The 21,652-nt window shown below is 39.3% G+C and overlaps 2 protein-coding genes across 9 annotated transcripts in view; one reads left to right on the forward strand and one right to left on the reverse strand.

Annotated features, from left to right (window-relative positions):
* Positions 1-21,652, forward strand: part of ITSN2 (intersectin 2) — an 80,203-nt gene that overhangs the window by 37,487 nt on the left and 21,064 nt on the right. For 5 of the 8 annotated variants that reach the window (XM_064411767.1, XM_064411766.1, XM_064411765.1 and 2 more), the window contains exons 8-29: positions 664-806; positions 1,863-1,926; positions 4,051-4,188; positions 4,279-4,364; positions 5,383-5,645; positions 6,303-6,452; positions 6,681-6,821; positions 7,624-7,711; positions 8,347-8,486; positions 9,369-9,449; positions 11,210-11,346; positions 12,474-12,919; positions 14,121-14,242; positions 15,971-16,146; positions 16,424-16,568; positions 16,982-17,187; positions 18,002-18,066; positions 18,732-18,898; positions 19,197-19,242; positions 19,429-19,550; positions 20,348-20,444; positions 21,264-21,455. In XM_064411767.1, coding sequence (XP_064267837.1) covers positions 664-806; positions 1,863-1,926; positions 4,051-4,188; positions 4,279-4,364; positions 5,383-5,645; positions 6,303-6,452; positions 6,681-6,821; positions 7,624-7,711; positions 8,347-8,486; positions 9,369-9,449; positions 11,210-11,346; positions 12,474-12,919; positions 14,121-14,242; positions 15,971-16,146; positions 16,424-16,568; positions 16,982-17,187; positions 18,002-18,066; positions 18,732-18,898; positions 19,197-19,242; positions 19,429-19,550; positions 20,348-20,444; positions 21,264-21,455 — 3,215 coding nt within the window. The remainder of the gene's footprint in view (positions 1-663; positions 807-1,862; positions 1,927-4,050; positions 4,189-4,278; positions 4,365-5,382; positions 5,646-6,302; positions 6,453-6,680; positions 6,822-7,623; positions 7,712-8,346; positions 8,487-9,368; positions 9,450-11,209; positions 11,347-12,473; positions 12,920-14,120; positions 14,243-15,970; positions 16,147-16,423; positions 16,569-16,981; positions 17,188-18,001; positions 18,067-18,731; positions 18,899-19,196; positions 19,243-19,428; positions 19,551-20,347; positions 20,445-21,263; positions 21,456-21,652) is intronic. The other 3 variants (XM_064411769.1, XM_064411770.1, XM_064411771.1) reach the window with 3 other exon arrangements.
* The window catches only part of FAM228B (family with sequence similarity 228 member B), a 39,750-nt gene continuing 30,627 nt past the window's right edge, over positions 12,530-21,652 (reverse strand). Inside the window, exon 11 of the mRNA XM_064411773.1 lies at positions 12,530-17,162. The gene's annotated coding sequence lies outside the window, so the exon portion shown is untranslated. The remainder of the gene's footprint in view (positions 17,163-21,652) is intronic.

Raw genomic sequence — 21,652 nt, forward strand, 5'->3', positions numbered from 1 at the left:
GATGGGACACTGAAAATGCTGGGACTTTAGATGGAAGTTTTGATGGGTATATCTAAACCTTCCATCAGCACTATTCTGCAGAAACTGACTGAGCTGAAAAAGCTCCACTCAGCATGTCATTGTCACAGAAAGAAGAGGTAGAGCTGGAATATGGTGATTAAAACAGCTTTAGAAGCTGCTTTTGGTTATGAGTTCATCAGATCCATTTTTATTCTCATGTTTATTCATTTACATGCCTCTTAAAGTTACTTAAACAATGACCCAGCACTCTTGGGATAGTGGAGGTGTTTTCTGTGGTTTCCTATACTATCATTTTGCAGTGGTAGAAGGATTAATTATGTGCATTAGTGCCTGTGATACCAAAGGAAAATTATTTTCTAATCAACATGTTGTTTCCTTACAAATATATCCCCACTTTGGCTGTAAAATTCCATAATTTGTGATAAAAGTATTTATAGCAAGTTAGCAGAGGTAAAACTTTGTGGAAGTTGTTTCATGTTACTGGAAGATTCTATGTATCTTCTGTTCCAATGCCTCTTTTTAAAACCAAGTGATTTAGAGTTATTTCTTTATCTCTTTTTCTCTTTTGGTTTTCTTTTAATATTTGGTTGGTTGGTTTGGTTTGTTTTTTTTGCTTTGTTTTGTTTTGAAATTATATTTCAGTTCAAATTCTTCCTCTAGTGCATCACTAGCTGGGAATTCACCAAAGATTACATCCTCAGACTGGGCAGTTCCTCAGGCCTCCAGATTAAAATACAGACAGAAATTTAACAGTCTTGATAAAAGCATGAGTGGATATTTATCAGGTGAGTATGACCTTTGTTATGGACTGGGAAAACCAGAGTGTTTCCTGCCTCTGAACATCACAGGCTGAGGGATGGAATCCCAGCTTGGGATTTGACTTGCACGTGAAATAAAAGCTGAAACATTGGTGTTCAGACCTGTGCAGGACAGGATGGATTTCAGCCAGCCAAGGAATGGAAATAACCATAATTTCAGTGACTTGGGCTTTGTCTTAGACCTGGAGGAGCCAAATACACTGGGGAAGCTACAGCAGCTGTGGCAGGGAAGAGGAGAAGCCTGGAGTGGTGAGATCTGAGTAGAGGAGCCTGAGAACCACAAGGCTGTGGAGTTCAGCTCAGATCTTTAGAGCTCACGCTCTAAAGTCAGCAGGCATTTTTCAAACTTCCCTCTTTGGACTGAGACTCTTGTGACAGTGGGGGACATTCACCATCATTTTTGTGCCGTGTGCTCCTGTATCAGTCAATGCTCAGATACTTGGGCTTTATCTTTTGAAAGAAAGCAGCTTGGGAAAGACACTGCAGAACTGCAGCCATTGCTTGGAGGTGTCAGTATGTGTGTCTTGTGTGTCTGCATTAGAGTTCCCATTTTGAATGAGTACCCTGCCTCAGTTCCCTCACCTGCAGAAGAGCAGGACAGTTCTTTCTTTAAGGAAAGGGTCTCAATGGTTTAATCTTGTTCCGTCGATTTTGGACTGAAGGTTTCCTAAACCTGCCTAGAAATGTATCTGATTCTTTGCTACCAAGGAAAGCTCTCAAGGTTTAGGCAAACAGTCTGCTGTGTTTTTGTGACAGCTGTGGGGATTACCATAAATACCTGTTTTTCATGTCAGCTTTTCTGTTAGGTGCTCTGGGTGGAAAAGGTACAGGAGAATAATTACATCTTCATTGTGTTCAGGTTATAATGCCTGTTGTTAAGCTTGGAAGTAAAACCAACTGATGAAAATGGATTAGATTAATATTAAAAATAAACATGTCCCAGTTCGTGACCCATTTTTTGCCTCATGTGAACCTTTGAATGCAGTGTTTATTTTAATAAAAATCTTTTACACTTTCACTAAGGATTCCAAGCAAGGAATGCCCTTCTGCAATCAAATCTTTCACAGACTCAGCTGGCTACTATTTGGTGAGTTACTGATTCAATGTCTTCATGGTGTTAAGAGAGGAAATGTACTTTATTAAATAAAAATTATAAAGAGATAGCACAGATTTAAAATCATAAACAGAAACTGAGCTGCTAGTTAAACCAAGTTTGTTCACTAGTTACATTTCTAAAAGACACCTTGAGAGAATTCAGTTTTTCAATTCTTTGTGTGTGTTTGTTAAACTCTGTGTAAAAGAAGAGATGCTAACTTCAGTTTCTGATCCAGGGATGCTCACACTGAGCTGAGGACTTGTTCCTTTCAAAAGTAGGATTCTGAAATCTAGGTTGTTAGTTTTAAAGTATGGAGGAAGATTAAAAATTAAGTAATCCTTCAGCTTTTTTGAGTTTTACTGCAGTTTCCATAAAGATATCTGCATATTACATGTTTGTTAATACTTGCCTTTATTGTGCTGATGAAAGTGGTGAGAGTTGCCTTGAAGGCTTGAATGATCTGCTCTGCTAGACATGGCAGTTTAGGTTACACCTTCAGACATAACTCAGATGTTGTACATGGAATTTAGTGGCCCAGCAGAATTCACAACAGCTTTGCATCTCTTCTTGAGTTCCCTTTCTTCTTCCTGTGCCAGGACAGTCATTTGTGTCTCTAGCAGCAGCAAAGCTCAGCTTGTTTGGTTTCATCCTGTGAAGATAAATGTGGGCTGTGGGGTTGTATTGCTCCTTTCTGGAGTCTGGGGGAATAAATCAGGTGTGGAGTGGCTCTTTTCCTTCTGGGTGTGTATCCTGAAGGTATCAGTAGCCAATGCAAGGAGCTCTGTGTTCCCCTGTGGAGAGAAATAACAGCCCAAATTTCAGTTTTGCCCAAAGACATTACCAGTATTTCTACTGGGTGCTTGTTAGTGGTAATTACAGAAGTAATGGTGCTGTTATGTGTGAGTAGTGCTGGTGTGTGAACATAACAAAATGTCATCATCTCCTGCTTTTGTTTTTCATTGTGGCATGTGTATGTGATGGGGTTTTTTTGTGTTTGTTTTGTTGTTTCCTTTTTGTTTTTCATAGGGTTTTTTTAAGTGCTTTTTTAATGAACTGTGTTTTTACTAAGCATTTTGCTTTTGTGCAGTCTAAGGACACATTTCAGCAATTCTATCTCCATAGATAGTTCTTTGAGAGAGGCTCCTGCTTTCTTGCATTTCACTGGTTTCACACAAACACACACACCCTACCAGCCCCCCTAGTTTGTGGGAAATATTTTTTAGGCTCATATGATCTCCTGCTCCTTAGAGGGGGTAGGTGATCCTTTTCCTACCCACTGCAAGTTACTCTGCACCAACTCGTGTCTTCCCTGCACTGTCAAGGAGACACAAGGGCAAAAAAGAATTCTTTGCAAAGCTTCCTCTTGTAGAGTTTGATGTAATTTTGTGTAATGTTTTCATTCAATTCAAATAATTGAAAAAGTGGTTTCTAGCATTTTGAGCTGGTTAAGAACAGTCCTGGTTTCACTTTCCAGCTCTTCTATTTATGATGCAATAAAGCAAGAGATACTTCTTATTTTCAGTGTTTTATGGAAATGTAAGAGAATTGGGTTTGTTCAGGCTGGAGAAGAGAACGTTTCAGTGAAGCTGAAAAGAAAGCTTCACCTAAAAATAGCCAAAGAAAGATGGAGAGTTTATTTACAAGGGTATGTGGAGACAGGACAAGGGGGAGTGGCTTCAAACTGAAAGAGAGCAGGTTCAAATTGGATATTAGGAGGAAATCTTTACTGTAAGGATGGTGAAGCATTGGAACAGGCTGCCCAGAGAAGCTGGATTCCCCATCCCTGGAAGTGTTCATGGCCATGTTGGATGGAGCTTGGTACTAGTGGAAGGTGTCCCTGTCCATGGCAGGGGGTTGGAACTGGATGAGATTTAAGATCCCTTCTAACCCGAACCACTCCATGATTCTGTGATCTGAATAACAGTACATGATGAAGCCAAATAATATCTCCCTTCATCAATTATTTATGTTACTAATTGTAAGTATTTTTACCAAAACATTCCACAGGAATTGTCAGTTTTAAAAATTGTTTTTCCACAGTGTCTTGTTTCAGCTGTAATTTGTGAGTGATTGTGGTGTTTGGTTCTAATTGGTGCTGCTGCTGAACCCCTGCAGGTCCCTGGCTGATATAGATGGAGATGGGCAGCTGAAGGCTGATGAGTTTGTGTTGGCCATGCACCTCACAGACATGGCCAAAGCTGGGCAGCCCCTGCCCCTGACTCTGCCCCTTGAGCTGGTGCCACCTTCTTTCAGGTAATCACTGAGGGCAGTGAAATGTAATACGTGTAACACAACTGTGCTGTTTCTCTAACAGTGGTGGGGTGGGGTTTTCTTCCCCTCCAGGAGTGGAAAATATACTGAAAATATAAATGGAACTCTGCCATCTTACCAACCTGTGCAAGAGGAGGAGCCACAGAAAAAACAGCCAGGTAAAAAACAGGGCTCATGTTCTTAATGTATGGAGCTGGTTTTGAAGGGCACTGAAACCTTTAGAAAGTGGAAGAAAGAATCCAATCCATGGAGAGCTTCATTTCAGGAGCTAGATCCCTTTTAACTGGGATGGTAGGAAGGTTGTTAAGTGGATGTAGCCAGCCTGTTACATCTAATAGAATTGAGAAGGCAGGGACAGGGGCTATTTTTAGCTGTAGGAAAGGAAAAGTGTGCTGATTAATAATGTATTCTGGAAAATAAACCCTTCATGGCCAGACACTGCTGTGCTACTGCAATTTTTTTTTTTTTCATTTGAAAGTTCCTGGCATTACTGGCCATTCTGAAAGCAGGGGGTCCAGTGTAGTTCAATTCTCTGCAAACTAGAAGTAGTTTGAACATAAAATAAATTCTGTTACTGACAATGTTACAGGGACACTGCAAGACAGGACTTGCCTCTCTTTTGGGAAGGGTGGTTGCTGGGGGCCTAAATCATTCCTTTGTGTCTCTTTTTATCCTTGTGTGCAGTAATTGAGCTTGGTCCTGTTTTGGTTACTCATAGTTTTAACTCCAGGAATTCTTACAGGGAGCACCCTTAAAAACTAAGCTCTTTATCTATGTGTTAATGTTTCCTGCACATTGGAAAACCTTTCTAACAGCAGACAGTTTTCTCCCAGCTTATGAAAGCTGTTCTTTTATGTTTTCCTCTAGCATTCTTTCCTCTTTCATTCTTAGAGTGAGAGGCTTTCCTGTAACATTCACGTAATTTTTGTGGTAATTTTTAAACTGGAACTTTTTCTTCTTTTATTTATTTTTCCCCAGTTGGAATATAGTTAGGAAAATTTAGAGGTATTTTTGAAGAGAAAAATAATACTTTAACAAATGGAAGATGCTTACATCATCCGTGACTGAACAACCTGAGCTTGCCAAGCAGTATCTATCTTTAGTGGCATAACTGAGGTCCTTGTTTGAGAGCGGTGTTTTGCACAGGGCAGAAATAACGACCTTTCTTTATTTTAGTGACATTTGAGGACAAAAGGAAAGCCAACTATGAGAGGGGAAATATGGAGCTGGAAAAACGCCGACAGGTCCTGCTGGAGCAGCAGCAGAGAGAGGCTGAAAGGAAGGCTCAGAAAGAACGGGAAGAACAGGAGCGAAGAGAGAGGGAACGCCAGGAGCAGGAACGGAAGAGGCAGCTGGAAATGGAAAGGCAGCTGGAGAGACAACGAGAGCTGGAGAGACAAAGGGAAGAAGAAAGGAGGAAAGAAATAGAAAGGCGGGAGGTTGTTTTCTTAACATTACTTTTTAATGTTCTAAGGAATGTGTGTGTGCATACAGCATCCAGGGTTTGAGTGCTGGCTTTGGCTGTGTCTCCTGGCTGGCTGATGTCTGGTTTTCTTGGAGAGAGAACACCATTTGTTATAAATATTGGTATAGGTTAAAGGTTTTCAGATACTTCATAGGACAGATGAGATTTTCTTCAGCATATTTCTTGCACTTTTGCAAAAATTTGTATTCCAAACATGACTCTACTGAATTCATAATTGATAACATTTTGACAGCCGAGCTTGAGACAAATTTGCTTCTACTTGGTGTCTCAGTGCATGCATCACACTTCCATATTTTATGTAGTTCTGTGAAATACTCAAAGGAAGTTACAAGCAGTATCTGTCAGTGTGCTGTTTTATGGGCAATATTCCAAGCTGCAAAGGCTTTCTGAATTATGAAGCTTTCTTCATCCAGAGTCAGGAGTGTGTGGCATGAAGAATCTTGTAGGATCGCTTCCTGTGTTCTTGATGCTGAAGTGTATAAGAGCGCTTTAGAGAAGACATTATGTTATGTGCTGTTGTGCTGTTTAGAAACAGAGCACATTATATTAAATCATGGTCTCCGAGTTCTGCATCTCCACTGTAATTTAAGGTAATGCAACTTTTCCTCAGGCAGCAAAGCAGGAGCTCGAGCGCCAGCGACGACTGGAATGGGAGAGAATCCGTCGCCAAGAGCTTCTTAATCAGCGTAACAGGGAGCAAGAAGAAATTGTCAAGTTGACCTCTAAAAAGAAGAGCCTTAATCTTGAATTAGAAGCCCTGGTAAGACAGGAATTTCACCACATATGCTGAAATGCAGAATTTTAAATTATACAAATATTAATACCTGCATTAATGGCCCGCTAGGATTTCCACTCTTATTTTGGATGATGAATCTAAAGTATGTATTTTGGGTTGTTTTAGAAAACTGATTGTGAACTAACCTGCTCACAGGCTTAACAAAGGGATTTTTGCCATATGTGGTGTAATCTCTCTCTGCTTTCTTTCCAGACTGACAAACATCAGCAGATCTCAGGCAGGTTGCAAGATATTCGTAGCAAAAAGCAAATGCGAAAAACTGAGCTGGAGGCATTGGATAGGAAATATGACCAAGGAATCATGGAAGTCAAGCAATTACAGCAACAGCTGGAGGTGTGTAACTTTGTTAAGCTTATGGTTTTCTTTTACCATATTCTGTGTTTCCCTAATGCTGTTGATAATGCATCTCCATAGGGAGGAATATGCAGTCAGTTGGATTGCAGTTGAGAGGGGAAATAGGCAAGACTGTCAGCATTGCAGAGGCTTTTAGTTTTGTCTGTGGTGTTAAACAAATGATTATGTGTATTGAAACGAGCTGAGAGTTCAGGAACAGTTGTGAAAACCTCAGCTATTCTTTTGTGGACTGATAGTAGAGACTTCTCTTTAAGTTTGAATTGTTCTATGGCTCCAGACTCAGTTTTTTTTGAGGAATGTTGTCCCATGTTCAGACCAAGTTAGTGCTTAGGGTGAATTACCTTGCTGCTCTTTTGTCTTTTTTTTCCCTCTATTTGAGTAACAAGACTTTAATTATTTCTGATCACTTGACTATCATAAATTATCCTCTGCCATATTTTTATGTGATGTTTCTGCTCGTCAGGGAAACTTCTTTTCATGTTGTTACTGTTTTATGTTCAGCTTGGGGCAGTCACCTTAAATAGTCTTGTGATAGTATTTACACTTTTAACATGTTTGGTAAATATTTTTTCAGCTGTGTTAATGGTTTGTGGTCAAAAGCTTTCAATTGTAATATTATTTCTATTAAGAGTATAGAAATATTTTTTTTCTTTAGCCAGTAATAATAACTTGCATCCCTGTTTCATTTACATGATTTGAAGCTATGTTTGAAAAGTCTCTCAGTTTTACTTAATGATTCATAAACAATATAAAAAAAATATGTTCTCTTCAATATCTACAGGATTATCAGAATAAACTAATCTATTTGGTTCCTGAAAAGCAATTGTTAAATGAAAGGATAAAAAATGCTCAACTTGAAAACACTCAGAGTAAGTGCCTGCACATGAGTTCTATTCTTGATTGTCTTGCTGATTTCTCATCCTTTGTAATCAAGGCTGAAGGGTACAGAGGTGTTAGTAACACCTTCACTTCTGCATCTTCCCAGTTTAGTGATGTTGTCTCATCTGCATTCCATTATCTCCTTCATGTTCCAAATAGGGCAAATAAACACATTTTGGCAAGAAAGTACAGATTTTTCTTAAAACTTTATTTATACAGGCTGTGTAGCTCACAGATACTATCAAAATTTGTCCTTTTTTTGGTAGTCTAAACTCAGGGGAGTTCATTTATGTAAAGTTTACACTGGTCTTTATTTCAAATTACACTGCAAGTCTCTATCTAGAGAAACTTGGTATGAATCGGTCTGATATTAAAAAACCCAACAACCTGCAAATTGTTCTGTATATTGCATGTAGTGCTTGTGTGCCTTAGTTCAGTGTTGGGATATTTCCTCCTTGTGCTGTATATGAATAGAAAGGTAAATCAAGGAATTTTTGTGAGGAGGGAGGTTTGGATTGTGTATACAATAGAAAAATAACAAAAAAATTATTAAAAACTGGGGTAAAAAATTGAAAAACAAAAAAACCAGGAAAACTTGTAAAATTGCATGTCTTTCCTTGTGCAGGTACAGGAGTCAATTCAGTGCACAAGAAATCGCAAGAAAAGGAAGAATTATGCCAAAGACTTAAGGAACAGCTAGATGCCCTTGAGAAGGAAACTGCTTCTAAACTTGCTGAAATGGATGAATTTAACAGTCAGCTTAAGGTACTTGCATTATCTAAATATCCTACACTAGTGAGCACTATAGTTGTTTTCTTCATCCAGTCATAAAGATTGGTGTCACCTTCACCAGGCTTCCACCAACTTCAGTGTCAAACAAGAATTATCAAAAGTCTTGGAGTAAATAATACAATAAAAATGCAAACATATTGCTAATGTACTAAAATATGAGTCTCTTGCTAACTATTGCTTTGCATGACTCAACTATTGCTCACTCTCACCTTTTGCCTTCTAGAACTCATTTTGATTTAGAATTCAAGTTTCTCAGGTCCTTGCACATTCTGTTCTTACAGTATGAGGTCATATTTGCTGCTATTTTTGAATTGTGTACTGAACACTTGACTTTTGTTGATAGACCTGTGTAGTTTCACAGTACACTGTGCAAGGTCTGGCAGCAGATTTGGGTACGAGCCTAAAAGTAAGTGTAGTTCCACTTATTTGTTAATATTTGTTAATTTGTTGTAAGCTAAGAGTTGTTGACCACTGGCTCTGAATTTTTGTTTCTGAGGCAACTCTTGGCCTGCCTGAAAACTCAGGCAGCTCTCACAGGGTAGCACACATCCATTTGACTTCATTTGCCAGCTTACCCCAAGTGGCACTAGTGGGAACTTTTGCTTAAGATTGATGCTGGGCCAGCACGAGGGCTCTGCACTCTCCAATAAAAAAAAGGCCACAAAAATTTGTAAATGTGTAAGGAATTTATTTTCTTTTTAAAAGTGGCTTCATGCACTGGGCATTTTCAGTTACTTGTTTGTTGCATGGCTTGCTGTGTTCAGTGGCTGCATCCACACTTCAGTCTTCCCTAAAATATGTTTTTCAAAATACAGTGCAAAGATTAATTGGCTTTTTATCTACCTTATCTTACAGTGTGAGAATATGGATGATTCTGTTCTTCAGTGCCTTTTGTCTCTGCTAAGCTGTCTCAACAACCTCTTCCTCTTACTTAAGGTTATTTTCTAATCTTTGGCTTTTTTCTTTTTTAATTATTTCGCAATTTCTCTCTGCTTACCCTTTCTGTTTGGATGTACAACTTCTACTAAATGCATTTTCCCAAAAGAAAATCAGTAGGCTGCTTTTCTTTCTGCTAGCTTTTATATCCTCTTTAAGACTTAATGTCCTTACCTGCTTAGAAATCCAAACTGCAGGATACTGAGAGCAAAAAACTCACATTTAATTTTTTAATTTCTTAATGGACTGTTCCCTAAGTTGTTTCACACAAACATTTTTCTTGTTAGTTAAGGTAACATGAACCATAAAAGCAGTCTCAGATGGAAACAGTGTCTTCTGCCACTTTTCCATCTCTTGCTCTGTACCTGTATCCATCCATTCTAAGCTGTGAGTCAGGTATTTGAGTTCTTGTCCAAGTTTAAAAGTCTAGAAGTAGCACCAGAGTTCAGAACATGGTGTGGCAAACACAATGCTGTCAAACCTCCAGATTAACCCAGCACTAAAACCTACTTTCTGTCTTTCAACACTACTTTTGTCTGCTGAGCTCAGAAATACTTTTAGAATAATGTATGAGGGAAAAAACCCAACAGAATTACCTAACTGAGCTTTTCATTTTGCTTTGCATGAGGGTTTTTCTGTCCTTAAAGATATGAGTGTTTTTCTAATGTAAGTTCGCTTCCATAGTGTTCCTGAAATTCTTGGCAAAATAAGAAGGAAAAATGTTCCCAGCTGAATATATTTGAGTACAAATTGTAGTCAATTTCTTGATTTAGTTTGTTGCTACAGAGACTTCCAATGACACAGCAATTGTGTTATCTTGCCTTTGTTATATAAATTGCACCATATGTCTTAGGCAACATGATTCTTGCTAGAGGTGCATATTGTAGTGGGAATGATTAATTCTTAATTGCTTAATTTGTATTTATGTGAACAGATACAAAAAGTCAGGGTTTACCTCTTGTATTGCTCAATGTATATCAGCAGGATTTTCCTAAGAAAAAAGACTGAACTATCTTAGAGGTGTTTTGCCACAAGGTGAAGTACAGGCTAAAGTAATTCGATTATTGTTGATTTTTTTTTTTTTTTTGGTCTGTAAATTTAATTATCCAAAAGAGTCATGCTGAATTTTTGCTTGGAAAAAAAGATTGTTATCAGACAGAGGTGGGATAGGAATTGAAGGATGTGTTCAAAAAGAAAAAGACTAAAACTGAGAGGTTTACAAGTACAGGAATAATCCACTATTGTCTTTAAGCTGTAGTTCCCACAGTGGTAAGACTGCTGGGTATATTTATGAAGTTTTTTCTGCTTTAAACATGGGACTGATCACTCAGGAAGCATCAAGGGTGAACACCCTACTGCAGGATGCTTTCTCAGATTATGGTTCAGTGTTGGCTTTCAGCTGAAATCTGCCTCCTTGTAGTTACTTAAAATACAACTCACTGCCTTCAGTAATGTTGTGTTTCAACACTCAGTTCTGTATCTTCCCCTCTCCTCTGTCATATTTGGCATTTCCAGCAGGTGTAGGACTGGAAGGGCTCTTTGAAAGCCCAAATTACATCACTGACTTTGCAAACCTGCCATCTCCTTTTATACTTTCAATGATTTGACTTTCTTTGCAGTGACCTCCAAGGACTATTAATAACTTAATACTATTTTGGCCATTTGAATTAAAACTTGGTTGAAAAAGCATTAAATGCCTGGATGCTTTTCTCAAAGATTGGCTTTATTCCCTTTTATGTATTCCATTGTTCCCTCCCTAGGACCTGAGGGAAAGTTACAGCACACAGCAATTAGCCTTGGAGCAACTCCACAGGATCAAACAGGACAAAATAAGAGAGGTACAAAAAAGAAGAGCTGAGCTGGCACAGAAGAAGCGACTGGAAGATGAGGCTGCAAGGTAGACATGGCTGAGGGTGTCAGTGCTGCAGTTCTTAGAACAAAATAATGCTGTGGTGGCTTTTAAGATAAGATCTATGTTTTAATGTAAAAATGCATCCTATTGGTTGCCTTAGAGGAAGCATTTTATGTGGAGTACCACTCCTGTAAGAGGGTTTGAATTTGAGATTTTCAATGATTTATACTTGATTTGACTAAAGAAGCAGAGCTAGTGACCTTGTAGTGTGGGTGATTCATGGGCTTTGCTCATCACAGCGTTTTTCTGCCTGTGGTGAAGTTTCATAACATTTTAAGTGACGGTCTAAGAGAGCCATGTGCCATATGTGTGATGATAGCCTGTTAATTTTTTGGTTGGAGTAACAGCATCACTGCACAGCACCTACTGCATCTTGCCATGTGCTTGGAAAAACTAAAATACCCATCAGAGGAGTGGATGTCCCACAGAGAATGGATGAAAGGGTCTCATCTGGACACTTTTAAGAAGATGACCCAAAGGGTTAGGTCCTTTCTCTTCAGAAGAAAGGTCTTGACAGCTAAAATACTGCGTTGAATTATTAACTTCTTTAGACAGCTGAGGCACAGGATAAATCTGAATAGTTACAGAGAATACAGTCGGGTTTCCAGATCCTGTCTGCTGCAGTGTGGTCCTGGCAGGGATAAGCACATTGGATAGATTTCAGCTGCTGAAGGCAAAAATATCAAGCTGCCAAGATCAGTATGCAAAGGCTATTTTTATCTATGTACCTGAGTGAAATTAATCTCTTTGGAAGTCATTGTTTCCAGTCAGGAGATTTGGATACTGCCTTGCTGGAGAGCTTAAATCCAGCTTGGTTCCATTATTAGATCAGTTCTTGCTCATCAGGATGCAGCTGGGCAGAGGTGCTTGTGAAGGCACTGCACAGGTGATGGACTAAAATTACTGAATTTTAATCAGTTTGTTATTTTTATATGGAACACTCTGGCACTCATGTTAAGCCATGGTCTGTGGCAGAGCTGATGACCCTGAGAGCAGAGTGATCAATGTCATAAATTGAGTTTTGCTGACAAGTGTCACTGATTACTCTAGGAACACAATCTCATTCATTTTTATATGGGTGTTCTCTTACCTCTCTCACTCCTTTCTTCCAGGAAGGCAAAACGGGAGAAGGAGAACCGATGGCAGGAGAATATCCGGAGGGAAGAGGAAGAGAAAAAGAAACGATTGGAGGAAGAACGAATGCAGGAAAAAGTCCAAGAAAAGCTGAAAGCTGAAGAAGCAGCTGCCATGATGAGAGAAAGGGAAAACAAACAACAGCTTCTTGCAGAGGAGGAGAAAAATAGACAAGGCACAATCTCGAGGGAGGTGGAACAACAAAGGCAGAGGCAACTGGAAGAAGATAAAAGAAAGCAAGAACAAATAGCAAAAGAAGCTGAGGAGAGGCGCAAGCAGAACGAGGAGATGAAAAAGATAAAAGAAGCAACTAACTCTCAAGAGGTGGAGAAACCCACTTCTAAAATAAACATAAATGAAAAGTTTGCAGATCTGTTGAAGCCAACAGAGGGGAAAAGTCTTAAGCCACCCTGGAAAAATGAAGGTAATCTCAAAATCGTTAGACTTTTGGACTTTTACTTTCCTGAGTGTTCTTTCACTCTTCAGGTGTACTGTTATTGGTGTGACCCTAATGCAGACTTCTTGCCTAAGATACAATTAAAAAGAACCCAAAGCAGCAATGTTTCATCTTTTTGTCAGTTATAAATGATCCTATAAACTTAAGTTACTTCTGTCAGTTTTCAGCACCTATGACTCTGATGACAAATCTTGCAGTGATCATGGTCAACAAATAGCAGTTGCTGGGAACTAATATTTGAGGTTTTTCCTAGGGCTTGCACTTTCTTTCATAAAAATAGAATGCTAATATGGAGGGGGTTTGTTCATTGATGAGAGATGGGCAGGTAAGTTTCAGAAAAGTGATTTCTTAATAGTGAAATATAGTTTCTTTTGGCATTACTCAATGCCTCAGATGAAAAAAACCAAAAAACTGAATGACTAGACCTAACTAGCTGTGGGACTTGGAAAAATAGTGCTTTAACAATATCTTCATTAAAGGCACATTTGATTTCATCCTTCATTAGTTCTTGTCAGTCTTTATTAGCCACTTTTCTCACTGAGTTCAGCAAAGATCAAATTAGAACCGGGCTGAAGGGTATTTGCACACCTCAGCTAAATCTTGTAAAACATTCTCTGTTTGCAGCATCAGTCACTGACGTGGAGAACAGACATGCAAAGAAAATAGAAATAGTGAGATTTTGCTATTATAGATTTCTAAATAAAATCTTCACAACATGCTGCTGAACACTCATTGTTGCAACAGTGGGATCTTTTCAACTTGGAACATTATAGTGGTGTTAAATGAGGCTTTATTAAAGCACTGGCTTAGCCAGAGCAGTGTGGCAAGGAAAGAGGAGAAGATAAAAATGTCATTTTTAATGAAGCCTTGTGGAAGGTGTCCCTGCCCATGGCAGCGGGCTGGAATGAGATGACCTTTAAGGTCCCTTCCAGCCCAACCCATTCTGTGTTTTTGTGATTTTTTTCACTGCAGAAGTCAATGCATTTTGTTGTCTCAGTTACATTTCCGTGATTGGTGTGTTAAACTGATGCCCTGGTGATCTCCTGTGGTACCTGCACTGTGACTGGGGCAAGAACTGATATTCCACCAGGTGCTTAGAGTGATGGGGCTCCATCTGAGTGCTTGTCTCAGCTGTGTCAGATTGGTACCTGGCTTTCTTACCTTCCAGGCAAGGCAGCTGGTGCTGCAGAGTCGAGGAATTCCATTGCCTTGGTAAATTACAGAGCTTTGTATCCATTTGAGGCAAGGAACCATGATGAGATGAGCTTTAATACTGGAGATGTAATTCAGGTAAGATTGGCTATTCACATTTAACTTGTAAAAATTAACCCTTTTCTCTAGCCTTGAGATGCACAAAGTCTTAAGGGTCAAAAGCCTTGTGTTGATGTATTGTAAAGTTTACTCAAAATTTAAATTGCTGCCTTATGTTTTTCAAACAGGTGAAATTAGGATTAGTTCAGCCAAAATATTTCTCTGAATTTTACACATCCTAGATATGTTTACAATCTCTTTAAATATAAGAACAGTGAATGCTAAACATAAACTTTGTAAAATTAGTAGACCAGAAACAATGTGGTTGTTGCAGCTCATTGCACGTGTGCAAGTTGGCTTCTGAGTGTTTGCTTGAAATGTGAGCACAGTTAATAGACACATGAATTATTCATTGATGGCACTTGAGTTAAAATCAAATTACTTATATAACAAGTAGATGTGAGAGGTTCTTTTGAATCTTAATGCTGTTTCCAGTGTATTCTTTACAGACATTTTTGCAAGTCTGAGCAACTTGGTCTAGTGTCCCTGCCCCTGGCAGAGGGGGTGGAACCAGGTGATCTTTAAGATCTCTTCAACCTAAACCATCCTGTGACTCTGTGATTCTCTTTCTGAGTGTTTTTTACCAATCCTCCCTCAGGCAGACTCTTAGAGTAATTTATTCTGTGTCCATTTATTGCAGCATTTTTCAGAATTTGCTGTCTGTAATATTTCAGCAGGACTATAAGATTGGAAATGCCTTGTGGCTTCTCAGTTGAAGTCTGTGTTATTTAATGTATATTAGTTATTAGCACTTGTTTGAAAATCTTTGCCTGCAGGTGAATGTGTGAAAAGTGATTTACAGCTGTGGTAATACAGTTTCTAATGTATGAGTATGTGTGGTTGCTCCTCATTCAGACTGTAAGAATTACAAGTAGGTGATAAGGAAGAACTTATAAAGCAGCGTGGTACAAAATATTAAAACACTTGACTAAATTAACTTTCAGTTTGACAGTGTTAAAGCATTTATTTGCATTTTCATACCAGTGAGCCATGGAAGAGGGAACAAGAGAAGTAGGTTTTGCTTTGACTTCCCTCTCAGCTGTAATTGTATCATTTGAGTGCTGATAACTGATTTCAGAAATAGGATAACAGCTGCCACCTCCTCCTCCTCTGGCATCCCAAACCCAGCTAAGCCAACCAGCTGATAGTGTTTGATGGGCTGCTAATTTTTAGCCAATTTTCACTAACTGGCTAATTTGCGGCATAATGGAAGCTTCAGGATTGCTGTGAATGTTTAAGGATGCTCTGTACTTAATCACATAGTACATAACAGAATTTTTGGATGTGTTTTGGAAGCAGTCAGCTGACAGAGTTAATTATATCTGTGAGCAGAACAGCAGCAGTTGTTTCCTGCTCTGCTGGGCTCACCAGCCCCTTCCTCTCAGCTGCACATTCAGCAGAATCCAGCACAATGCAGTGGCATTTTTGGCAGGACAGTGGCTCAGAGGCACTGCATGGACCCCCATGGGCACGTCTGGGGCCTGTCTGAAGCAGGGCAGGGTCCCTGAGGTCTGTCTGTACCTCTGTCTGAAACCAGTGCAGCTGCATCCTCACAGGGCAAAACCAGCTCAGTTCTGCCAGGGCAGGTCCTGGTGTGGGCCCTGCCCCTGCTCAGGTCACAGGGCCAGCAGGTGCTGGCACACCAGGTACCCTGCTTGTTTCATGCTGCTAATTCTCTTTCCTTTGTATTTCTCCTCCTGTCCATAGGTTGATGAAAAAACTGTGGGAGAGCCTGGTTGGCTTTATGGGAGTTTTCAAGGACATTTTGGTTGGTTTCCGTGCAATTATGTAGAAAAAATACCAGAAGGAGAAAAAGCTTTATCTCCTAAGAAAGCCTTACTTCCTCCTACAGTATCTTTATCTACTACCTCAGCTGCTTCAGAGTGAGTTGTTGTTATGTTTGTGTTTAAATTGTTTTTTCCAAATTTAGCTGGCACATAATGTGCTGTATAGTTTCGCTTGGTTTTAAAATACAAAGGCAGAAAAATTACTGAAGATCCTTCTTAAATGCCTTGGCTTGGAAAATTTAAGTATTTGATAGTCTGCTTTGCATTGTGTAGAATATCAGTTTTATAGATGTTGAAAAAAAAGTTCTCTACTTGAGGTACTTTCTAAATAAAAGTTGTAATTTGATGAATATGCCTTGTGTTCAATTTGCAGACCACTTTCACCAAGTAAATCTGCAGAAGAATCTGAGTACCAAAACATCCCCTTTTCCAGCCTGAATGTTAACACAGCCTGGCAGCAGAAATCAGCTTTTACTCGAACTGTGTCCCCTGGATCTGTTTCACCTGTTCATGGACAGGTACCTTGTGCAGAACTTGATGTATTTCAGATTCATCTTAATGAAAATGATTTAAAGTAAAACCAGAATACCACACAGCTTTGCTAGTGCTGGGTGCACTGAACAGGCTGGAGGATCAAGAAGCTCATCTAAATATTCTACTAGTGTGAATTGATGTAATTCCAAATATTTCCAGGGACCACTGAGCAAGAACACTCATCTTTCATAATTCTAAAATAATTTTCACCTATAATTAGATGCAAAAGATATTTCTAACAAATAAGAAACTGAGTTGCTTGCATGCATTGATGTAAACAAAGTTATTCAACCATCACTTAGGAATGAAGTTGCTTTACCTTCAATAAAAGATACACCAGTGTTTGTTTTTAACAGCTGGGGTAGTGTGATCAACCAGCATCACTTCTGTCTTACAGGGGCAGCCTGTAGAGAACCTAAAAGCACAAGCACTTTGTTCTTGGACTGCAAAAAAAGATAACCACTTGAATTTTTCGAAGAATGACATCATCACTGTCCTGGAGCAGCAGGAGAACTGGTGGTTTGGAGAGGTACATGGAGGAAGGGGTTGGTTTCCAAAGTCCTATGTCAAGCTCTTACCTGGGAGTGAAACCAAGAAAGAGGAGTAAGTGTGACTTTTGTTGTTTTATTCAGCAGTTTGCAAAAAGAGGTGGTTTAGAGTGCAAAATTCTTGCAGTGTTTTAGTATGCCAAACATAAATGCCATTTAGAATTTACACTGTGTCATGTTAGGTTTTTATTATTTCATTTTGGCAAGCCAGGTAATGTTGGGCTCACTGCTGTGTAACTGTACACAGCCTTGCTAGGCTGAGCCTGTGAAGCATCAGTGGTGTTTGATTATTCATGCAGTGCCAGACTTCTTGTTCATTACCAGGTGTCCTCTCCTGCAGTGCAGTTGCATTCTGCCTCTAAAGGTGCCAATTTTTAAGTGACCCAAAACTAATTGTAAGCTCTGCACAGAGCAGCAGTGTGTTTTTCTTCACTTGAAAAGATTATTATGCTTGTTCTAATACTGCAGGGTAACTATAACTATTCAGGTAAAGTCTGGTTACTGCTGGGATGGCTGCACCACTGTTCTGTTCATGCATTGTGCTAAGACTTCTTAGAAATTCTTTAGAATAAGAGAATTTAGTCAAAATCTTTAATTTACTCCTTTTGAATAACATAATTTGTGAATGTATCTCTTCCCTTTTATCACATGTTATTTTTTTAAAGTGGTGTGCTCTTGGATGCCATAAATATATTAAATATCATTAGCACTTGGCACTATTTGATAGTCGGGGAAGTCTTTGTAGTTAATTCAGAGTCAGTACCAGCTCTGATATAACCAAAGTGATCTTTGTCTCATGTGAATTGAGAGATTTGCTCTTGATCAGTCTCTTGGTAACACAAGCTTTTTTTTTTTCCCTTTTTCTGCAGACCAGAAGCTATTTATGCAGCTGTAAACAAAAGGCCTTATACCCAGAGTTACACAGCAGGAGAGGGTAAGAGAGCGTGAAAAATGCCAACTAATGCTACAGTCTGGTTCTGTTTAATGGCTTGTGAATATAGTTCAGTTTGTGAGGAGGATCTGAGCAGCACTTTGAGTGCTGTCCAAGACACAGTGCAAATGTTCAGCTGTTGATACAAAAGTTCTAAAATAAGAACTTAAGGTTGTAAGTAATTCAGGTTGAGCACAGGCCTAGGTTCTCTTATGAAGACTTCTGCTCAAGCATGAATATATTTCTGTAAACCCATAAGCAGAGTTCTCTTCCTGCGGTTCTCTACTCTGTTATGTTGTTCTGTAAAGACATGAGAAAAAATTTTTAATCTCCTGAATGTGGATCATTCTCTTACAGTCGGTAAGGAGTAGAGAAAACAAGTATTACTGGAGAAAAATTCTTAGTGTATCTTCATGCTTTCCAGATTATATTTTATTTGCAGCTGTGATTTTTCATTACAAGTTGTGTACCTGTAAGAGTAGCTGTGAGTGCAGTCAAGCAGGTGGACGGGTCAGTCACAGACTTGTGGAGGAGTGATCCCTGTTATGAACACACTGTTACCATCCCTGTTGTGCACACACTGGAGAGGGCTGGTGCCCCTTTATGTGCCTCTGGGGCTCCTTTGTGCCCCTCTGAAGCTGTGCTCTCCCCTTGTGCTCCTTGCACAGAGTACGTTGCCCTCTATCCGTACTCGAGCTCCGAGCCCGGTGACCTGACGTTCATGGAAGGTGAGGAGATCCTGGTGACCCAGAAGGAAGGGGAGTGGTGGACCGGGAGCATCGATAACAGGACTGGAATCTTCCCCTCCAATTACGTCAGACCAAAAGATCCAGATGTGAGTTCAGAGTCTGAGAATTAACAATTTTCAATGTATTTTCTCTCCATTTCATTCTGTTGGCACCCAACTCTTACACAGGGATTTTGAGCAGAGGTTAATATGCTTGACAGAAAAGAAAATCCTTCATAGCTTGAGTGCTACATCAGAGCTGTAGCCAGTATCACAGTGCCTCTCTCTCTGTACAGGATGCTGTTTTGTTAAATATGGGCATAAAATTAAAATCTCCATGTGCTTTTAGTGTAACCTCTACTGGTTTTATTGCACATTAAAGGTGGTTGTTTTTCTGTCTTTGTAGGCTTCTAGCTATGCTGGCAAAACTGGAACAATAAACAAGAAACCCGGTAAGTGTGTGACAACCTTTTAACATTTAAGGCTGTTTCTTAAGTATCTCTGAGCATTTAGGTTCATAGCAGTGTTTTAGTGGTGGCTGGTGTTCTTAGCTGCAAGTTGTGTACCAGGATATTTCTGTGGATCCAGCTCTTACTGCAGTGAAAAAAAAACAAATGCAATTACTGTTTTTGTTCCAGAAATCGCTCAGGTTACTACTGCCTATGCTGCATCAGGAAGTGAACAGCTCAGTCTTGCTCCAGGACAGCTGATACTTATTCTGAAGAAAAATGCCAGTGGGTGGTGGCAAGGAGAGTTGCAGGTTAGTGATTCAAGGAGGAATAATTGTGACTTCATGAATGGCAAGGAGGTGCTCTCAGGTTTAATTAAAAAAAAAACAACTAAGCATAGAGTTACATAAAAGGTGGTCAGAAAGTTATCCTGTGTAAGAAAGGAGAAGAAAAACTGTATGGTGGATTTTTTTTTTGTTTGTCAGATTGGTTGGTTGGCTTTTTTAAACTTTGGGTTGCTGGGGGTTTTATGGTTTTTTTAGAATCAATTTTCTTGGTCACACAAAACAGTAAAACTGTCGATTAACAGGCGGGAGGAGGAAGAGATGAGTTGACAGTTACTTAATTGGTTAGGATTTAATTGGTGAAACATTAAACTGTGAAGTTATTCTAATGAAAGAACAGGTGGAGTTGGAAGCTGGAGTTGGAAGCTTCTTGAATGCAAAAGTGCTGTTCCCACTTCTCTCCTTTCCCCACCTAGATTTAAGAAGAATGTCCTGTTAAAGTGCCCTTGACCTCATTAGAAACTCTGGATATGATGCATAGGTGGAATATTCATAGAACAAATTTTCAGCCCTACATTTGAGTTGTAATCTGAAATCTCACTTCAAAATTTTGGATGAACATAGTAGGGTGTAGCTTTATCTGCATTGTGTTGTTTTATGCTTTAGTCAGATTTTTATCTTTTGAGATTCCTTGAGTAGCTGTTTAGAAGACTGACTTCTTGTCTTTTGTTGGCAAAACTCTGTGACATATTTGTTGCAATTTTTTCCAGTCTATGGACTATTCAATTTTTCAGTTGTGTAATAACCATTATAAACATTTACAGGCAAGAGGGAAAAAGAGACAGAAGGGATGGTTCCCTGCCAGCCATGTGAAGCTGCTGGGTCCAAGCAGTGAAAGAACCACATCAGCTGCTCCCTCAGGTGAAAAAAAGAGACTTTGTGTTTAATTTAGTATTTTATGTAACTACTTCAAACGTTCATGTATCTGTGAAGATCAGGCATCCATCTTCTGGGCTTTTTAATTTTGATGATTGTTCTGAAGAGCCATACTCTTCTCTTTGAGAAACTCCATGTTTCCAAGTGCTAGCAAAAATTTTTAGAGCTAGCAAACATTGGCAAACCACGTGGAATTACATGCTCCTTACAAAGAGGGAGACTAAGCAAATTTTCAGGTTATTTCTAGGTTTTTCCATTTGAATGGTTGGGTACAAATGAGGTTATTTCACAGAAAATGAGCTTTTTTGCTTCTGTGTGCTTAAATTATGCTGTTCTGCACAGCTATGAGTTGCTTATACAACAATTTCCTGGGTTTTACTGGACAAAACTTCCCTGTGACTAAAGCAGTAACTCATGATTAGCTAATGCACGTTTCCTCTTCCTCTGCCACATTTTCCCCACAAGTGTCTGCAGCAAGATAATCAAACTCACTCTCTTTACAGCCAGTAAAAGAGAGATGGATACTTGATTACATTGTGAAGTGTTTGGAAGGCAGTAGATGTAGTCCATTCATTATAAAAGTTCACAGATATATAAACTGGAAGTAAGAATTACTGGCTGGCTCAATTTTAAAGAAGTAAAAGAAAAGGGAAGACAAATTCTGTATCGAGATAAAACCATGTGGCATTTTTTTCATGCAACAGTGCATGTGAGATGGTTGTTTCTTTCCTGTGGTTTTGTAAAACACTGAGAAAACAGTTTAAATACTGATGTAACTCCATTCTGCTCCTCTTCCCTTCCCAGTGTGCCAGGTGATAGCCATGTACGATTACACGGCGAACAACGAGGACGAGCTCAGTTTCTCCAAGGGGCAGCTGATCAATGTGCTCAACAAAGATGATGCTGACTGGTGGCAAGGAGAAATCAATGGTGTGACAGGTCTCTTCCCCTCAAACTATGTGAAGATGACCACAGATTCCGATCCAAGTCAGCAGTGTAAGCAACCTCTATTTTTGATTGATTTTGTTACTTCATTCCAAAGGTGCATTGCTGTTCTTCTTTTTTGTGTTTTTAAATTTGAAGTTCCAGGCATCAGCTGAATTGATTAGTACTTCAAGTACTTTCTTTCAATACTTTATTATAGTACAAGGCACTTTAAACCCTTTTCTAGTTAACCTACAAACAACCAGCAC

The sequence above is a fragment of the Passer domesticus genome, chromosome 3, assembly GCF_036417665.1.
Source record: "Passer domesticus isolate bPasDom1 chromosome 3, bPasDom1.hap1, whole genome shotgun sequence".
NCBI lineage: Eukaryota > Metazoa > Chordata > Aves > Passeriformes > Passeridae > Passer > Passer domesticus.